General features: G+C 44.2%; 1 protein-coding gene across 4 annotated transcripts in view; it reads left to right on the top strand.

Moving 5' to 3' along the window:
* The window catches only part of slit1a (slit homolog 1a (Drosophila)), a 107,713-nt gene that overhangs the window by 16,313 nt on the left and 72,465 nt on the right, over positions 1 to 18,935 (top strand). For all 4 annotated transcript variants that reach the window (XM_088086321.1, XM_088086320.1, XM_042501676.2 and 1 more), the window contains exons 3-4: positions 776 to 847; positions 2,392 to 2,463. In XM_088086321.1, the coding sequence (XP_087942447.1) occupies positions 776 to 847; positions 2,392 to 2,463 (144 nt within the window). The remainder of the gene's footprint in view (positions 1 to 775; positions 848 to 2,391; positions 2,464 to 18,935) is intronic.

Genomic DNA, 18,935 nt, shown 5'->3' with positions numbered 1-18,935 from the left:
CTTCTAAAGCTGCTGGACGCTTTTCTCTCCTTCCTAGCCTTGTGTTATTGTAACACTTCCAAAACCATCCAAGCCTCTTTTTTGTGCATTAGCTTTGGCAGTGTAGGTGAGGAAAGGATGTGTTGCTGCTTGTGTGCATGTACTGTATGTTTGCGTGCATCCGTGTTTGTTTGTGTATGACTAATAGCCTTGATCCTTGATGTACTGCCTGCAACTTTGATACTCTCCAACTATGCTATCCAACAGGTGCACACACACACACACACACACACACACACACACACAGACACACACACACACACACAGACACAGCCTACTTTCCCATGATTTTGCCAGTTGTAAAATCCGTGGAGGCCACCTCAGTTTCCCCTCTCACACTTTCTGACCCCCTGCCTACCTTTCGTCTTGTCTCCGCCCAGCGGCTGCACCCAGCGGACCACACCAGAGCCCGGACCTACACTTTCTGAGCCACCTTAGAAACTTTCCTGGCTGCTATTCCTGCTTCTTTTGCCAAAATTCCACACTGTGCCCTCAGTCCACACCACTGCCCTCTGTGTGTGTGTGTGTGTGTATGTGTGTGTGTGTGTGTGTGTGTGTGTGTTGAATATATTGCACCCAGCTTGAATACACATACTGCAAGAAGGCCCACCACCCAAACCCCAAAGCCCCCTTTACTTTGTTAAAGCCTGAGTGACCTTTCACAGACTCGTAAAAAAGTCAAAGCCACACTGTATCACGTCGTCTCTAAGGCTCTCTTTCTGTCCTCTTTCTTCAGGCAGCTGATGGAGAATCAGATTACCGTGATTGAGCGTGGTGCTTTTGATGACATGAAGGAGCTGGAGCGACTGTGAGTACCACCCAGGGTTGTCTGAAGATAGCAAGACCAGAAATAACACATTTTTATTTCTTTTCTAAACTTAAACTTCAAATGAAACCCCTATTACAGATCTGTATCCAGTGCTTAAGTGTAATGAGACTAACAGGAGGAATCAACCGTAAATGGTGTATCAAGTGTGAGGCACTTCCCTGCCATTGCATTGTGGTCGGATGGTGCTGAGAGGGTACAGCGTGGGCTGAGAGTATTTTTTTATTAGCTTGGCCTGACAGGAATGCCCTCAGTGGGATATGTGGGCTTAAGAGGCCTCCCCAACCACAGACCCTGGCTCATCTGGACAGCACCAGGACTTCTCGACAGCTTGTAAACCGGCTGGGAAAACACACAGACAAACACAGCCGACCACACCTCAACCAGCTCATTAGCAAATCAATAGTGTTACCCACATGGAAACCTGTGCAGCAGATGACTTTATGGACACATGCCGTCATGCTCACATAGTGGTTAACTTATGAAAGACTTTCCCCCGATCTGAAACCCACATTAACAATTTACATTACCAAACTCGGGGGCCGTGTACAGCTTGCCGCCTCCCCTCCTCCCCCAAATTCAACTGATCCCAAACATTGGGTAGACATATCCATGTGCCAGACCAATGTGGAAATTAAGCGGCTCGTTTCTCTAATGTTTAAAGCCACTAACCCACCAGCAGGTACAGCTGAGTGTGAACGCAGCAGCAGCAGACCATTAATGCCCATTACGCACTAAATCTCCACCTCGGCTGGCCAAGCACTCTTCCCAGTGTATACAGTGAGTGGCACAGGTCCCAACATCTGTCTGAATGTGTCTAAAGGAATGGCAGTGGCCCGCCTTTCAGATTTGCAGCCTCTCTGTGGCACAGCCGCTGCATTCACTCCCATGTGCCTCCAATGGGCCATTCAAGGAGAAGAGAGTTGTGGTTTCCAACAGATTAGCAACAGTCTGTTCCTCATTGACTTAATTGTTGTATTTGCATAAAGCCTGCCAGTCCTGGACGTTAGTTGTTTGACATGGAGTCTCTTGCCAACCACCATTCCTGTCAATGCTTCCTTGGGCTTGAATAGGCTCATCCATTTCTCTTAATTTTATTTAGAAACATCTTGTTTTCATAGTTTGGCCCAGATAAAATCTGTTCATGCTTAGATAACTTGTGGATGTAATTCACTTGTTTAAATGGGAATGTTGCTGTTCCGTTACTCTGGGAAAGTCAGCAGAGCACCGAGCACGACTAGACGCAGCATCGTAATTTAACTGTGCAGAGATAATTTACGGTTCTGTCTCTGACTTGAAGTTTAATTCCCCTGAACTTTCAGTTGGATATTTATGTGACATTCAGAGCGCACTGAAACACAATAGCCTGTGGCTAAGCCGATTCTACGGCAGCTAGCAGAAATTATTCACAGCCTACACAAGGGTATGCATGCAAAGACACACACACACACACACACACACACACACACACACACACACACACACACACAAATTCACCGGTTGATCATATGTTTTCCCTGCCGCAGGCGGCTGAACCGTAATCAACTGCAGCAGCTTCATGAGTTGCTGTTTCAGAAGAACCCTGCCCTGTCTCGACTGTAAGTACATTGACTTTTTCATTTCAATTGAACGCACACTTTTTCTTCTCTGTCAGCGCACACGCCATCTCTCTTTGTCTTTTCTTTATAATGCAAGCCACAAATGTTGCTCAGACATGGTGCAACAATACACTGCTCAGCATGGTTTCATGAAGTCTGATGAATGTTGGCCTTGGCTGGGTTTAAACACAATTAAACAACAGCTCAGCTTCAGTTGGACTTTGCTGGAATGCCGTTAGGTCTAATTAACATTTTGACTTATTAGGTGAAGTGTGTCAAGCGTACACTGTGATCTCTTTCTGTCTGTAAGACAAGATGAACTGAATGAGTGGAAATATGAGTTCTTTGCACATCGTTAGGCCTTTGTGCCAAGTCATCTGCAGTTTCTCTGTGCTAGTCTGCCTGCAAGAGAATCCACTGGTGACAGGGAGTTGGTGCGATATTGGGACCAGACCTGAAAACTCTGAACTCAGTTCAAGGTGAAGGGATGTCTGTGTCACTTAATGAGGTCGTTTTATGTCACAGGAGAAGTCCCCAAAGCTCACTCTGCCAGTGGACTCCATAGTATGTATGAGATGTGTCATCATTCTGTTTCCACTTGTTAAGGCCAACTGTCTCACACCCACAGGTCTTACACTCATGCGCCCCATATAGTGAAACAATCCCACAGTGACACTAAATCTTTATTCCCATCTGCAACAAGGCTCCATGTTTTTTTTTCTTTCTTTGAGATAATAAGTGTCCCTGCTGCTAGCTGATCATTTCTGCTCCCATTATTTCAGTTCAGATTACCTGGAGCATCTGGGAATAATGAAACAGTGGGACATGGAAAAATCATTTCCCTCCCTTCAATCCACATAGTGGTACGACTAACCCATGATCCTGGCCTCAGCGCCCCATCTGTTTATCTTTTGTTTGATGTTTAACACCATCTTGAATCTATCTGTCACTTCCTCGCAAGTATCTCCTCACGTCACCTATCATTATGACAAAAGCAACCTGTAGGGCTTCAGGGCAAAGCCTCATCCGCAGGGGGGCAAGGCTGGCCTGCTCGTGGCTCGCTTACACTGAGCGGCAGTGGATTGTCTGTCGAGCTGGAGCAGACACAGAGCAGACAGAGGCCTTCCAGACCAGCGGATGGCCTTGAACAAGCGTGATTAGTCCATCTGGAGCAGCGGGCTCTGCCAACAGCCAGAGGATTGTGCTAACACAGCTCCCCTGTTTCATCCAATCTAACTTCACGCTCATTATTCTAACCCTAGTGCTGGCTTTTCTGCCACATTCTGGAGAATGAGACTTTGTTTAACATTTCTTAATCGATTCGCTATGTGTCTGTGTATACACTCATTTGTTCTCTATCCTTGGCTGGATTAAAGAGAAACAGTAATGGACCTTGAAGCTTTTCAGGTGTGGAAGTGCCATACATTCTTTAGCAGTTAAAACAAATGTACAATCCAGGGCCGTGGAATTGAAAATAATGCAAACTTTATGGTGCCTGTGTTTGATTGACAGTCGCTGCTTTATGAGGGACTTCTAGCGCTTGTTAAAATTTAGGTCTGGTAGCGTGGGATCAGACAGTGCAGCAGAAGACAAAGGTTTTTCCTAATGTGCTTCTTAACTCCTGAGCGGTGTGTCTGGGCCACACCATGGGTTCTGGTTCCAGTCTGATGCGGTTAGGTTACAGCCTTGTCTCGCTCCCGCCAGCAGCTTTTAATGGACTTAAAAGGTTCTCGGCTCCCAGAGGAAGACTTTTGCACTATTTCATGTGCGTATTTGTGTGTGTGTGTGTCTGAGGATGAGGGAGAGAAAGAGAGTCTATGGTTGCATATGTGTGTGTCTTTGCACTTGCTCAAAGTGCTCACCGGTGCTTGTTAGGGTCTGCCTTTATGATCCTAACAAGAGAGGTTAATGTGAAAGCCCGCTGCCCTCAGGTAGAGCACTAACCCAGATGGTTTCTCTTCTCTTGGACACAGGATTAATTGCCCCCTTCTCTTTTTCTATATCTTTTACACTCTTCCTCTGCGTCTCTTCGACTCCCCTCTTTTCCTCTCTTTTTGCTCATTCCACAGAGACGGTTTGAGGAAAAGCTTTGTATAACAAAGTTGCTATTTGTCTTAGACATCCCGCTGAGAGGACAAACAGAAAGAAAGACGCAGTCGATGGAGGAGGGAGGGATAGCAGATGAGATAGTTGCTCTCATTAAACTTTTGAGGAAAAGCTAGCCGGGTTAATAAAAGGCTGTTGGTTAAATGAGCAGAGGACTGCTGATTTGTGGGGAGTTTTTACACACTTGACTCCCATGTAGTCATTACGCTAACGGGGTAATGAGTTTTCACTACAAAGGGAAGATGGAGAATGAATGCACATGTTCTTGCTGTGACACAGATATTGAAAAATTGCTACTAAAACCTACTATTAGGGGAAAAAAATCACATTTGAAATAATAACTTTTTTATCTGTGCAATTATTCTTCCAAAGCTCAAAACATTGGCTGAAAATAAACATTATGTCTTGTTTCAGAGATTTGAGGAAGTGCACATATTTTACAGAGCTGCATGCGCTCTGTTCTGCAGGCATACCTCTTTATCTACACCCCCGCTCCTCGGTCCCCTGCCTGAGAGATACCGCAGACACTGATGCATGAGGAGCAGAGGAGAGATAATTGGAATTGATTAGAGATGATTAGAGATAGTTAGAGTTAGTTAAAGCTGCCCGTGATGGATGGCATCGACAAGAAAGGCATGGGAACGGCAGCGTGGAGGTTAGAGGTGCTGCGCAGAGCATCAGCGAACAATAACAGTGAAAATAGAGTTGCATTCATCACTGTTAACGACCTGTTGCCCCCAGCCCACCACCCCTGACTTCTCCTCATCCCACTTCCACTGCACTTCAGATCTGTAATCTACTCATCCATGTCTGTAATTAGTGTCTTTTCGCAGTGGGAGAGCAGGAGGCAGGAAGGAACGCGGGATGGAGGGGGGAAAAAAAGCGGGATAGGTGAGCGTAGTGGAGCGCAGTTAGCCTGATAGCTGGCCCCAGGGAATAGCATCTGGTTTTTGGCCCAGGATGGGCCAAAAACCAGGAGGAGGAGGCGAAGGGGTACTTTGCGGTTTTTGATTACTGTGATGCTTGTTGCTGCCACAAACAAACACGGTCAACAACACAGGCTTGTTTGAAGGGGTGTTGCTTTCATTAATGTATGACGTGGTGGGGTGAGGGGACGGTTAAGAGAGGTTTCCCCTTGTGTATCTCTCCGGGAGGTATAAGGGAGGAGGGAAGGGTGTGGTATTACCTGCTCTACAGGGGAGCTAAGGAAACCCTGGCAAAAGATTGAAAGGGGGATGTCATAGATCTTTCATTTCCCTGTTAATGCTTGACGACGGGTATGCTGGTACATACACAAACCCTAAACACACACGCTGAAATACTGACTGGGTAACACACACGAACATGCGCACTCACAAGAGAGAGAAAGAGAGAAAATGTAAATAACACTAATTAGACACAAACACGCACACAGAATAACACTATAATTACATCTCTGTGTGCTAATGTGTGGATGGCAGGCACACACGAGGGATTACGTTCTTATATGGCTTTGACTGTAGATAAAAGAGCGGCTTCAACTATGTGTTGATGCGGAGCTGCTTGTTCTGTGTTTGTGTTGGAGGGATGCTGTGTTTTCTGTTTGTTGATCGCTTGATGCTTAGGGAACGGTAGCTCAGTGTGAGAAGAAAGAATTGTGTGTGTGTGTGTGTGTGTGGGGGGGGGGGGGTCTAGAATAAATAATGTGAACTATCATTAAACCTATAAATCAACTCTGTTTTGGTATTCCCACTTGTTTTGGACTGTTACCATTCAACATACAGTATTTTCCCCTTTTCATTTGCTGCAGATTGATTGGCTTGTAAACTCGCTGTGGTGTTCCAGGACTTTTTGTGCCACAAAGCCAGCAAATTAACTCTTTCAACTTTTGACTTATTGTGTATGACTAGCTGAAAGACTGATGTGAATGTGTTTTTTTCCCCCCTGTGACTGTTTTAAGTGTTTATAATACTGTGCTGTATGTGTGTGTGTGTTTGTGCATGTGTGTCTGGCAGGCTGTTAATGGTCCAAGCTGGTCTTGTCGTTTCCTTCTCTTTGTCTCTGCTTATGAATGACCTGCCTTGACGTGCTAGGTCTCTCTTGCTCTCCCTCGGAGGACCGCTTGGGCCCCCGCTTGGTAGCGGTCCCCATGGCAACCCCTCTTCATCAGGAGGTTTCTGTGCCATCGATGGCAGACATCCTGATTTCTTGACTGCGGTTTGTCTGACACAAAGTAAACACTGACAAGCAGCAACTTTACACTTACACTTCTCACTTTAGACTTTTTTTTTTACTAAACACCTGTGGTATTTACCTGTACTGATTGCATTAGTCTGAATGATGCAGATTTTTGAGATGGTCATCTTTGACTTTTGTGGTGCACAGAGGAGGGTGATCAAAATATGAAAAGGACTTACATCAATTTAATAAATTATTTTTTTTAATGCTAATTCATGACTGTCAAAAACATATAAAATGATGCTGCAATGTAGCAACGAAAGACATCGTCCCTAACCAATTTACATTAGCATACAGTTTTGACATCATGTTGGTACCATGATATTTTGCAAATGTTATCTTTAGTTTTTACCACTGTATTGGTAATGAGGGTGATAAACTGGAGGTAAAGTGATGGATTCATATAGGAGGATATTGGAAAAGAAATTATAATATAGAAATTGCAAATGACATTTGAACACATCACTAAATGGTTACATTTTATTTAGTCCAAATATGCTGTTTTTATATTCGTGTTTTATATTCTGTATTGAGCAGCAGCTAGTTACTTACACTCGACAGGGCAACAGTTAGCTCGTTGTAGCAGGCCAAAAGGATTGGTAAGGTAAACTGAGAATGAATTTTGACTCAAGCCTTGCTGCCTTAGCTGTCTGGGCTGGATCCACGGCACTACGGTGGTGTGCAGTGGCCTGACATGCTGCTGCAGTCTAGATCCCATTATGGGCAGAAATCTTGTAAGCCTTTTCTTTTTTTACTGCTTAAGTTTTCATTTAAACAAAAGAAAGCAGAGATAAGTGGGTTACTTTTCCTCCTGGCCCTTGAGTCACCGGCCGTCACTGGTGCACTTAGCCCTGGAAATGTAACAGCAACATGTCGTTTCTTTGGCAGAACTGGTAATTGTTCACATTGATGTCAGTGGATTTTGCAGAGCAACAGGGACACTGTTGATAGACAGGGATGCAGTTGCTGAATTTGTAAAATGTAATTTTCCATTGAATGGAGCATCACCAACAAAAATACCATCATGATGGGAGAGAATTTAAAAACAGATATATCAAAAATAAAAGTAAAACCGTTTTCATGGGAATATGGAGTTTTTCATAATTTGATTTAAACTGACTGCACAGGGAGAGTTTGAAGTTTTCTGGCAGTATGACATACCTGACCTGGCCAACTGAAAAATACCAGTCAGGCCTTAACTCCTTGCCCCTGCCCCTCTTCCTGCCCCTGTCCTTGTCAGCTGGTAAAAGTGGCTTTTATGGCTTGTCGCTGTTTTCTTTACGAGTCGGACCGTGTGTGAGAGAGAAATGCAGACCAAACCATGTGAGGAGAGCGGAAGCCAAAAGGGGGTAATTTAAAAACCACTCCGCCATCTGAAATATTCACAACCGCAGCACAAGGGGAGCAAGAGAGAAAGAAGAAAAAAAAAGAACAGACAGAAGAAGAGGAAAGTCAAAGAGGAGAGAGTGAGACGGTCAGAGGTGCAAAAGACAGGAGCAAAGATGCAGCGAAAGCAGGAGAGAACCAGCGGTGTTTATATTTACTAACGATTCTGTGTCCTTCCTCATGAATAATTGAACACATGGATTGAGGCTTGTTAAATATTCACACTAAAGCACTGGGACATCAGTGCTGTATTGTGTATGTGTGTCTGTCCAGTGTCTGGTACACACTGCTCTACATACTCACCCATACTGGCTCTGATGCTCTAAATATTCGTGCAAGCAAACATGCATGCACGCACGCACACACACACACAGTTCTCCTGCAATGACCGTCCCAATCGTGTGTGTGTGTGTGTGTGTGTGTGTGTGAGTGGGTTTGTGTGCGTCTTCACATTGGGGACTGGCCTGATCATTATGAATTGATACGGCATGAATAAGACATCACAGTGTGGTCTAGATCCGTCATGAGTATACACACACAGGGATTTCACTCGCGGAGCTGCTGAACGGGGCCTCCTCCTCCTTCTCTCTGTGCCGCTGCCGACAGTTTGCCTCTGTGACGGCTGGCTTCGCCTGGTCCAGATTGGAAGTGACACACACGGGAGGAAAAGGCTGCCCTCATGTCCTCACACACACACACGCAAACACATACACATACACTCGCTCCTTGGAATCTGCAAGCAGGGGCTTGTGGAATGCTGCAATTCTGGCCAGGAATAACAACCCATATAGTGCTAGTTGGGTTGTCCTGCTTGTGTGTGTATGAACACATGCTTGGTGGACGTGTGTGTGCATAATGGCTCTGTACAGTTGAGCAGCATGTAGTATGAACGCAGCCATCAGAATGAAGAATCCAGCTCATTCATCACAGGCTTAATAGAGTGCAATCTCCCTGCAATAGGTGTTTCCCTCGCTCAGTGCATCTGTCCATCTCGTTACGGTTCGGTCCGAGATCTGGGGTTTCGATCAACAATATCTGCTCTGGATCATCACGTGGAAGTTTCGTGTGTGAGGAGCTTTACAGGAAGACTACAGTGTCTGTGTGTAATCTCTAGTTATGAGCTGTTAGGGTCTGGACTTGAAACTCTGGAGCTCAGTGCTGGAAGTGACCCAAGCAGACCCAAAATCAGCCTCTCCACCCTTGAGCAGCAGAAGAAAGGGGGTGATCGAATCCCTTCCAAACATCCTCCAGAGCAGGGAGAAGCAAACTACCCATTCATACACACATGTTGCCCGACACACATGCCCAGCAAACCCACACGCGTACAGTAAATGGTTGTTCCAGTCCTATGCTGTGGCCTCAGGCTCTGTCTCTGATTCTGAGATTTAAAAAGAACAAACAAACAAACTGCAGGGCAAATTATGCCTACACACACACACACACGCACACACACACACACACACACACACACACACACACACACAATCACACAAATGCCACTGCACACATACTTTGCCCACCTCCTGCTGATTTGCTGCTGTAGCAACCAATGCTCTGCGGGGCTCGGACTCGGGCTGTTTACCTTTTCTAGCAAGCTGAAGACACAAACAGCAACACAAAGAGTCGGAAGGTGAAATGGTTCAAAAAGAGCCTCATATTTTCTGAACGAGATCTGATCCAATTGCTTGGGAAAAGTGTGGTGTAATGGATGGAAAGAGATTTTTGGATTTTTACTTGTGTGTGCATATGTAATTATAGGCTTTAGACGCATCCCTTTATCCTCTGGAAGGAGAGTCTTTGGTTGAACTCCTTCCTCTTCCCCGTGGCTACATTTCTGCGTATTTGTGTACGTGTGTGTGAACTCTCGGCTCTGTCTCCTCTCTGTCTGTGGTGAGCAGGTCCATTCTTAGGGCTTTATACTTAGCACACCTCCAGGCCTTTTGTTCACGAGACTCCACAGGCTGCAGAGCCGCTGCCACATCAGCTCAGACACAAGAAGAAAATGTTGGCATTGTATGTTTGTGCAAACCACAGATATGTTACATATGTGCATTTCATATGTATCACATTAGCATCTCAGGAGTGCCATAGCTCTGACTGTATATGAGCTGACTTTATCAGGAGGGGATGGGAATGGTGGATGGCATGACACCAAACAATAAAACAGGTTGTTTTTTACTCAGCCATCACTGCGTTTCCAGCAGTGATTATGGTACCAAAACTGGACTTTTTTTTAACCCAAACATGATCTTTTTACAACTATAACCAAACGCTTTTTGTGCCTAAACATAACTACATGTTAATCACAGTGTTGCTTAAAAGTAGAGAAACAAAAAGTTTCAATTTATTGGCTACATTATAACATAAAAATGGTATATATCCATGCTTTACAGAGACAGACAGTGTCAGTATTTATTTTGGTGATTGGTATGGCCACATAGCAGCTGAACTTGTCAAGTGTCTCACTGTTTGAAGCCGTCGCCTTGTGTGCCTGGAGGTTAATGAGGTTAAGATGGTGCAGACTAATGGTGGAAGAAGCAAACTTGTGTCAAGGTTTGCTAGTTTGAATCTCCACTTGGGAAAATCTTGGTTGTCAAAGTGAATGAGGCAACTTTTGTCTTTGTAAAGCTCTGACAGAGCTGCTAATTGGCACTTCTGGACTGCGGTTTCCATGTATTATATGCACTGCACATGTGACAAAATAAAGGTAACCTTCAGATCTATAAACACATTATCCTGGTAATTCTTCTAATATTAAAGACAGAAGTAAGATTTTTTTAAATGATTCTTAGCATTCATTCGGATTACTCTGGATATGTCTGACATTTGATTTTATTCTTATAAGTACATAAAGTCCTGTCAAACTCTAGCATTTATAATTACTTAACTCCCTATCTCATCAGTGTACTCGGTCTGTGTTTTGATATTTACTCCAGCTTTATAAGAAGAGTTAGAGGTACAGACAATGCTTCGACAATTCTCTTCATAGACTGAATGACTCTGTCTTTTCTAAATTGATCTCTTGCAAAATGGCAACGCCAGCTCCCTTCTGCCTCAAAAACACAATTTGTTAATTTGTTTTCTTTAAGAAGCAAAATGTACTCCTTTAACATCCCATGATAGTACTTTATATGTATGTACCATCATCTATTATTTTTACTGCTACAAAAAGCTTCTTCTAAGCACTTCTCTGCCAATACAAATCTCAAAACTGTCCAATCAAACTGGACCAAACAATTATTTACGTATCTGATTTTCATAGTTTTTGTACTGCTGCTGATACGAAAGACAAAAATGTGATCAACCTCTAAATAAATAGAGCATTCAATTAAAAGTAGAATGTGCATTAACGTTATAAGTTAATAACTTGTATACAAACAATAAAATAACAACAAAATAGTCTGTTTTTTTTTTTTTTTTTCCTCTTTGTGACACTCCTCTGTTGATCACCAGACACCTCCGAGCCGTGTAAACATTTATATCAACCTGTTTACCCACATCTAATTATTCACAGTAATAAGTTATGCGTGCGTGTAAACATATCAGAGTGACTTGTGGAAAAAGACAAACAGGCGCAGCACCTGGAAAATAAAGTTTAAACATGCATCTATTTCAACTGTTTGAAATGTTGAATCCAGCCAGAACCTTTTACCCTGTGTCTCGTTGATCTCTCGTCGGCCATCCTACTTTCTCAGTAAACAAAAGACACTTGTCTGCTTAGGTAAGTGGGCTGCCCACATTCATGTAAAAATACATATTAAGCCAAGTGGTGCTGGTGAGCATAGCAAAGAGGAAAAATTTAAATTCCAGTACAAATGTCTATCTGTTTCCAATATTTGCTCAGTCTCACAATACTCTCCTGCTGGCATCGCAGCATGAAGCGGTGATCTCATTAGCCTCAGAGCGTATGTGTATGCCCACTGTTGAGATATTTTATTTTGGTGAGAAACAGTATGTTTCTCTGTGCAGGGGGTGTCTTTCCTGCTTAGCTTTGTACAGTATAACAGGAAATCGCTAGGGGATGGAATCGATTCCCTTTCCCCGCTGTTTCTGCTACACACAAACAAACAAACACCTGCCCCACCCAGGCGAAGCTTCCAGAAATGAGTGTTACATCTGAGATGCAGCCAGATCTATGTGTTTACCTGTTATGCATTGTAACTGGAGTGAGGCCTGCAGTCACGCCAATCTGACACCTTGGAGGGAGCAATGAGGTGGAGAGAGGCATCGAGTATCGATTGAGAAGGAGGGAGTCACAGCGAGATAGCAGGCACAGTTGGAGAGCAGAAAGGATGAAAGCGAGGTGGGCTGTGAAAGAGAAACAAAGGTGTGGCAGGAGAGGAATATAAAGCACCTTTTGTACTGTAGATATCCTATTTTACATTTTATTTCTTATTTATACAGCTTGAAAAGTTGATTTTCTTGCCTCGTAAACTTTAAATTGTTTTTGCAGGTAGTTTAAATTCCTTTCCCCCAAATTCAATGTAGCGCTGCAATTCAATCAAGTAAATAGATGGAGAATGAGAGGAGTGGAAAGTGCGTAAAATGAGTTAGAGGGCAATAGAAGGACCTGAGAGTGACAGACAGTGCCAAGGAAGCAATAAATAGTGTGGGGATAGAGTAAGTGGGGTTGGCAGATTAAGCGAAAGAAAGAAAAAGAGGCAGAGAGAGAAGAAAGATTGGCCTCATCTGTAGACTTTGAAAGGATTCTCATCTCTTCTCATCTATGTGGCTGTGCTGGGAGACAGAGAGGGAGAGGGGAGCCAGGGGCACCTGCAGTGGAGCATTAGCCAAAAGCCCCATTATCACTTCAAAGCTGGACTCTGCTGGAGGAGGCCTGAGTGACACTGGGGCCCTATGGAGGATGAAACACGGCACAGAGATAGGAGTAGAAAGCCTCCTCCCTCTGTCAGCTTTCTCCATTTTCCCTCTATCATCCCCCGGCCCCTTTTACAGTACCTCACTTCCTCTCTGTCATCTACCTTGTCCTACCTTCCTTATCGCTTCCCTTTCCTCCCCCTCCATTACTTCCTCCCGGGTCTTATCTGTATCTTTAACACCTGGCTGCCTGGATGGCAAGCCCTATATGAGTTCTCTTTCTCTATTCCCTCCTAGCTGAATTTCTCCATCCTCTCTGGCTTTTAAAAAGCCCGGGGACTGCAGGCCCCGATGAGCCCCAGGCAGTGGTAATGAGCTCGCAGGCCCTTTCATGTGGAGATCAAGCCGATGGCTGGAGGGGGTGTTGTTGGTGCTGGTGTTAGTGGAGTGGATGTTACCAGCATTGGATTGTGGGCTTGTAGAAAAGGGGAGTACTAGGTCAACACCAGCCCTGGACCTGGAGATGCAGACAGTTCCCATGAAGTCAAGAGCGCCCAAGCCAGACACAGAGACACACAATACTGTCAAAGAACGGGGCAAATCATTATAGTCTGTGTAAGTTATAGCATTCCTCTGTCCAATACATTATCCCAGAGACCTTTTCCGATATTTACAGGCCACAGAAGGTCAGATACTTTAAGCAGGACAACGGCATAGGCCAGAAATCAATGCAGACACACAAACTCATACAACATTTTCTATTACTACTCTGCGCTTGCTCTTTGGGTGTGTCAACACTTCATAAAATAGTCTTCTGAATAAGTCCAGGGACACAGAAAGAGCAACAGAGGGATATTTGAAAAGTGTCTGATGCTCTTTGATTTGACTTCCTCTAAAGGAGCGTTGCCACTCCTTAAATCCTCCTTGTCTGCCTCTCCAATGCCAATCTGTGTGTGTATGTGTATGTGTGTGTCTGTGCGTGTTTGTCTATTAATCCATAAAGCATAGCCACACGCTATTTATTGCTCCCTCCCCCTGACACCTTCATTAGGCCCACAGACAGGGATTATTTCTGACTTGTAGATTAGGTCTTTTTCTGGCTGCTCTGTTCATGTGTTCCAGGGTTGCAACAAATGATTTTAGTACTAATCGGTTTGCAGGGTTCCCACAATCATGGAAAACCTAAGGTAACCTGTTTGAAGGTATGGAGCATACTTTTTCTCTAACCAACAGGCTCACTGAATTGTTGACACTCACTCCCTCAGTCTGGGAGCTCTACTGGTTCATGTCTGCGGACCGCCTACATAGGGCTGGGCAATATATATCAATATATCGAAATCATGATATGAGACTAGATATTGTTTTAAATTTTAGATATCGTAAGTGATGGTTTCTCTTGGTTTCAAAGATTGCATTAGAGTAAAGTAATGTAATTCTTTTGAACTTTCCAGACTGTTATAGCTGTTCTATTATTTGCATTTACCCAATAATATGTAATTTATCAAAAATCTCATTGTGTAAATATTTTTTGAAAGCACCAATGGGCAACTTTACAATACTGTGACAATATCAATATCCATATCAATATATATATAATTTTTTATAATTATTTTTTTGCATATCACCCTGCCCTTCACCTATACTAATATAGATGACATTTGGAGCTAAGTATACTGTACAGCCATGATCGATCATGTTATACTTTTTAAATAGTTGTGGAAATTTTTATGATGGGTCCTTGAAAATTCATGGAAAATTTTTGACTTTTTGTCCATGGAAATTCTGGAATTAGTATTTAGTCTGTTACATGTCAGAAAATAGTGAGCAATGCCAATTACATTTTCTCATAGCCAAAGGTGACGTCTTCAAATTGTTTGTTTTCTCCTACCAACAGTAACAAATCCCGAGATATTCAATCCCAATGGTATAAAACAGAGAGAAGTAGCTAATTATTGTGCTGTATTTGTGTAAGTTTGTGCTAAAGAAAAAAAAGTACAGTCTTTGTTTATGTGTGTGAGCTGAGGGGATATACCCAGGTTCCACTTCATAAAGCTGTTGTAAAAGAGAGGAGGCCATTCATGGTTAACAAAGAGTTTTCACATGAACAAGCTAACAGACTGGTGCCCCGACAGCCCTCCACACTTCCTCAACACTCATTTTACCCGTTTTATTTCCTCTCTCTTTCCTCTCCTCCCCCTCGCTCAACTCTCTCTTTCATGAGTTAATTGGTAAAACGTCTTTGATTTTGGTTTGTAGGGTGCGCTATTAGAACAAACGGGGTTCAGTTGATCCTCTCAGAGCTGATCAGATAGATGGATAAGAGATGAAGTGCAGAGTGAGTGAATGCAAACTTTTACACCTTGCACAATAAACAGTTAAGTGTCACTTTCACTGTGCCTAGTGTTCTTCTGCTCTGTCTGTGACAACAGTACTCTGGGTGCTCGGGGAGCATGGTACACTTCATATTCACCGTATTACTGACTAACTGGTAAACCAAAGTTCAACAGATCGAATGCTAAATGGAAAACAGCTTGCATTTGTAGGATAGGTTTGCAATAAAGTAAATTAATGGTGCAGAGAAAAAAAAACAGAGTAGTGTCCGAAAGTGTTTCTTCATGACATCAGTGAGCACATTAAATAGTTCTCTACAAAGAACTCCCGATATAGTGAGTAGGGAGGTAGAGAGTGATGAAATATTTTGGACACAGCCATAGTCTCTGTAGCAAACAAAGATGTGTTCAATGTTTGACGGATGTCACAAAGAACTGAACAGCAGATTACATAACGTTTTATTTTTTCCTTTTTTGCTTCTCTGGCTTTACTCCCGGCCTCCCCACAAACTTTGTGCGGATGTGGAGAGGTTAGAAAAAAAGGTAGAAGTCAAAATTTTTTTTTCTCAAGTTGTGAGAGTGAGCTGAGCGGAGCAGAGTTGAGCGGAGACATCCAGCGGGGTTAGAGAAGCACAGCCTTGTTTCCCAGGCAGGCACCCTCTTTGTGACATGGTTAAAGATGTGTCCTAACACCATTCCCATCACCCCTCGTCCTCTCCTCTCCCCACCTCGGCTGCCATCCCTCCATCCCTCCCTCCATCTCCAGAGAATAGCATGCCCTTTGCTCACGCCATTCCGTCTCCTTGGAGCTCATTGTTCGCCGGTTGCTAGGCGATAGCTGGGGCCTCATTTGGTCACCTTGGATACAGGGGGGAGCCTGGGTATTTGGTATGGGGTCAGGGCTGACAGAGGTGATGTGAAGGTGTGTGTGTGTGAGTACGTACAAGGTTGTGTGCACACATTGTTGGCCATCAAAGTGTGTGTGTGTGTGTGTGTGTGTGTGTGTGTGTGTGTGTGTGTGTGTGTGTGTGTGTGTGTGTGTGTTTGGTTAAGGGTCAGGCGTGACAGCCCTGGTACAATAGGGTGGGGTGTGACCAACCCCTCCTTCACCATTTATTAGCCTATTCAATCACCCACTCCCCTGCTCCGAGCCAGGCTGGGCCAGGAGGCAGCCGAGCTGTCACTCAACATGGAGGGGGAGGGGCAGCAAGGGAATCCCAGAAAACATAATTACACAGAGATTGCGCTATAGGGCTGCTATGGAGTCCCGTCTTTATACCTCCTTTGCAATTTTACACAAAACCGGCATCACGCCGCTCCAGTGTGTGATTTTAGACAGCATGCTGGCATCACGTAACTAAAATAGGCGTGACAGTGTAACAATTAGCACAACAGTGTCAGTCTCTAGTGTGACATATCACGTATGCAACAGTTTATAAACAACAACAATGGCATTAGATGGCAATAACAATCATTTACTGTTTGTATGGTGGCTGATTTCTTCCTCTGCTCAGATAGCAAGGAGCTTCTGAATCTCATCCTTTATCCAATTTTCGGACATATTTTTGACTGCTGTTCTTCTTCCTTGAGTTAACCGCTAACTGCTAACAGCTACTTTTTAAATCTCACGTGGTGGGTGGCGCACATAACATGTCAAAATTCCACGCCCATGTTGCTTGCTGTCGTGTTTATACAGACACTGTTAGAGCACTGATACTACCCCCTGCGGTGGATTAAAGTTGGGACCACTTTGTCCCCCCATTCTGCCATCATGCCTTATATGCATAATGGCACGATATTCCTGCCTTGAACAGGCAGTTTAAAAGGGCTAATGTGTAAGCTGTATTGCTCTAAAGAGAAAATTTAAGAAACAAGCAGCCACTGTAATGGCAATTATGCAGCGTTGAATAGACCACTGTCTTTAAGTTGTCAATGCTGTTTCAGGCACTCACACCTGCTCTCTCTTTCATCTCTCACCCTCTCTCTCTCACACACACTCTCTCACTTGTTCTTTCTCTCCATCCACACTCTCTGTTGCTCTCATTCTGTAAAACACACACCAGGGGAGAGCCTCTTTGTCAACTGCCCTCCTGAATTCCGATCCTCAATCGTCAAGCTGGCCGTGGCTGGCCAGCCTTGGAGAGCCCTGGAGTGGCTTTCATAAACCTCCACCACACACACACACACACACACACACACACACACACACAAATCTGTACTATTGTTACTGAAGCACTCATCAAGAGAGTAAGAGTGGTGAAATGAGCAAAACGGAGAGGAACATTTTTAGAAAATGAACCCTTATTCAAATGAGGCCCATCCTCGCCTCTGTCTCCCTCTTCCTCCCCGTGTCTCCCTCACTCTTTGTGCTTCTGCAGTATAGTGTATATAGTCTATGTGCCTGCGTAATTAGTCGCAAAGGCCTGTTTTCTGATATCATTAGGTTCTGTGGTGCATCCGTGAGCCCTTAGAGCAAAACCAGCAACGTGCGTTTTAGCCCCAAATTAAGCTTTATTAAGGATGACTCACTGTCAGTGCTATGTGTCTGTGAGTCATCGCAGTATGCCCTTTATCCAACTTTTCAACACAGGAGACATGCAAACTTTTCCTATTTCCTTTGCCCCTCATCTGTCTGTTCCACTTCCCTCATCTCTTCCCTCTTTTTTTCTGGGCCTGCTGACATTACAAGACAGCTTTCTGTTTTGTCCCTGGCAAGAATGTGAGTAGCAGCAAACTAGCACCCAGAATGGATTTTGCAGCACTTTGCAGAAAAGCTCTGTGGCTGCTGTGTTGAAAAAGTATATTCCCTCGGGAATCAGTTTCCCCCTGCAGTGTCTGCATGTGTGTGTTCCAAAACCAACCGTGGAGCTAAAATTGTTGCAGATTACCAGCTAAATGGCTGCCTTGTGTTCTCAGCGCTCATAATGAGTCAGAAGGAATGTGTTGTCCTCACCTGAGCTGTAACTGATAGCAGATATATAGATGATCTAACATGCCCTCGCAGAAGGAAGAAAAGGCCTGGCACTACGGAGGGCATACCTGCGCTGAGAGGCAGGGCGTGTCTGGCCTCGCAGGGTTCACCACTCTGACAGAACCGCAGTGGTAATGCGGCAGAAAATGACTTGAGAAACTGGCACATAAACTTGTACTCAGTATGACATTGGTACAGTCAGTTTTGCTTTTTCCGAGGTTTCAAGCAGTTTCCGGAAGAGTCATTAAGGAATCATTGAGTGAGGAAGCAAAGAGATTCATATTCATGGAATTCATCAAAACAAGTTATTGAAAGCGGCCAATGCATTCATTTAGTGGCTCGGCTGAATTTATCCACTGGGCTGCATTGATGTGGTGTTGACCCCGGACCGCAGCGTGCAACGCTGTCAGTGTGGCTTTGTTGGTGGAGCGCTAACCTTTCTTTGTGCCCATGTTTGGGCCAGTAACCTTGTTTTGTGTTGCAATGTGTATCAGGGTGTAGTGTGACTCCCCTTCTCCATAAATCACTGTCAGATTCCAATGGTACGAAACAAAGCCCACGCCTGAAGTCTGGATAATGGGGTTGTTGGTGTGTGTGTGTGTGTGTGTGTGTGTGTGTGTTTGTGTGCCCATTTGTGCATGTGT

The sequence above is a fragment of the Plectropomus leopardus genome, chromosome 13 (assembly GCF_026936395.1).
Source record: "Plectropomus leopardus strain MGB_pleo_1.0 chromosome 13, ASM2693639v1, whole genome shotgun sequence".
Lineage (NCBI taxonomy): Eukaryota > Metazoa > Chordata > Actinopteri > Perciformes > Serranidae > Plectropomus > Plectropomus leopardus.
This window is presented reverse-complemented; position numbering and strand designations above follow the sequence as displayed.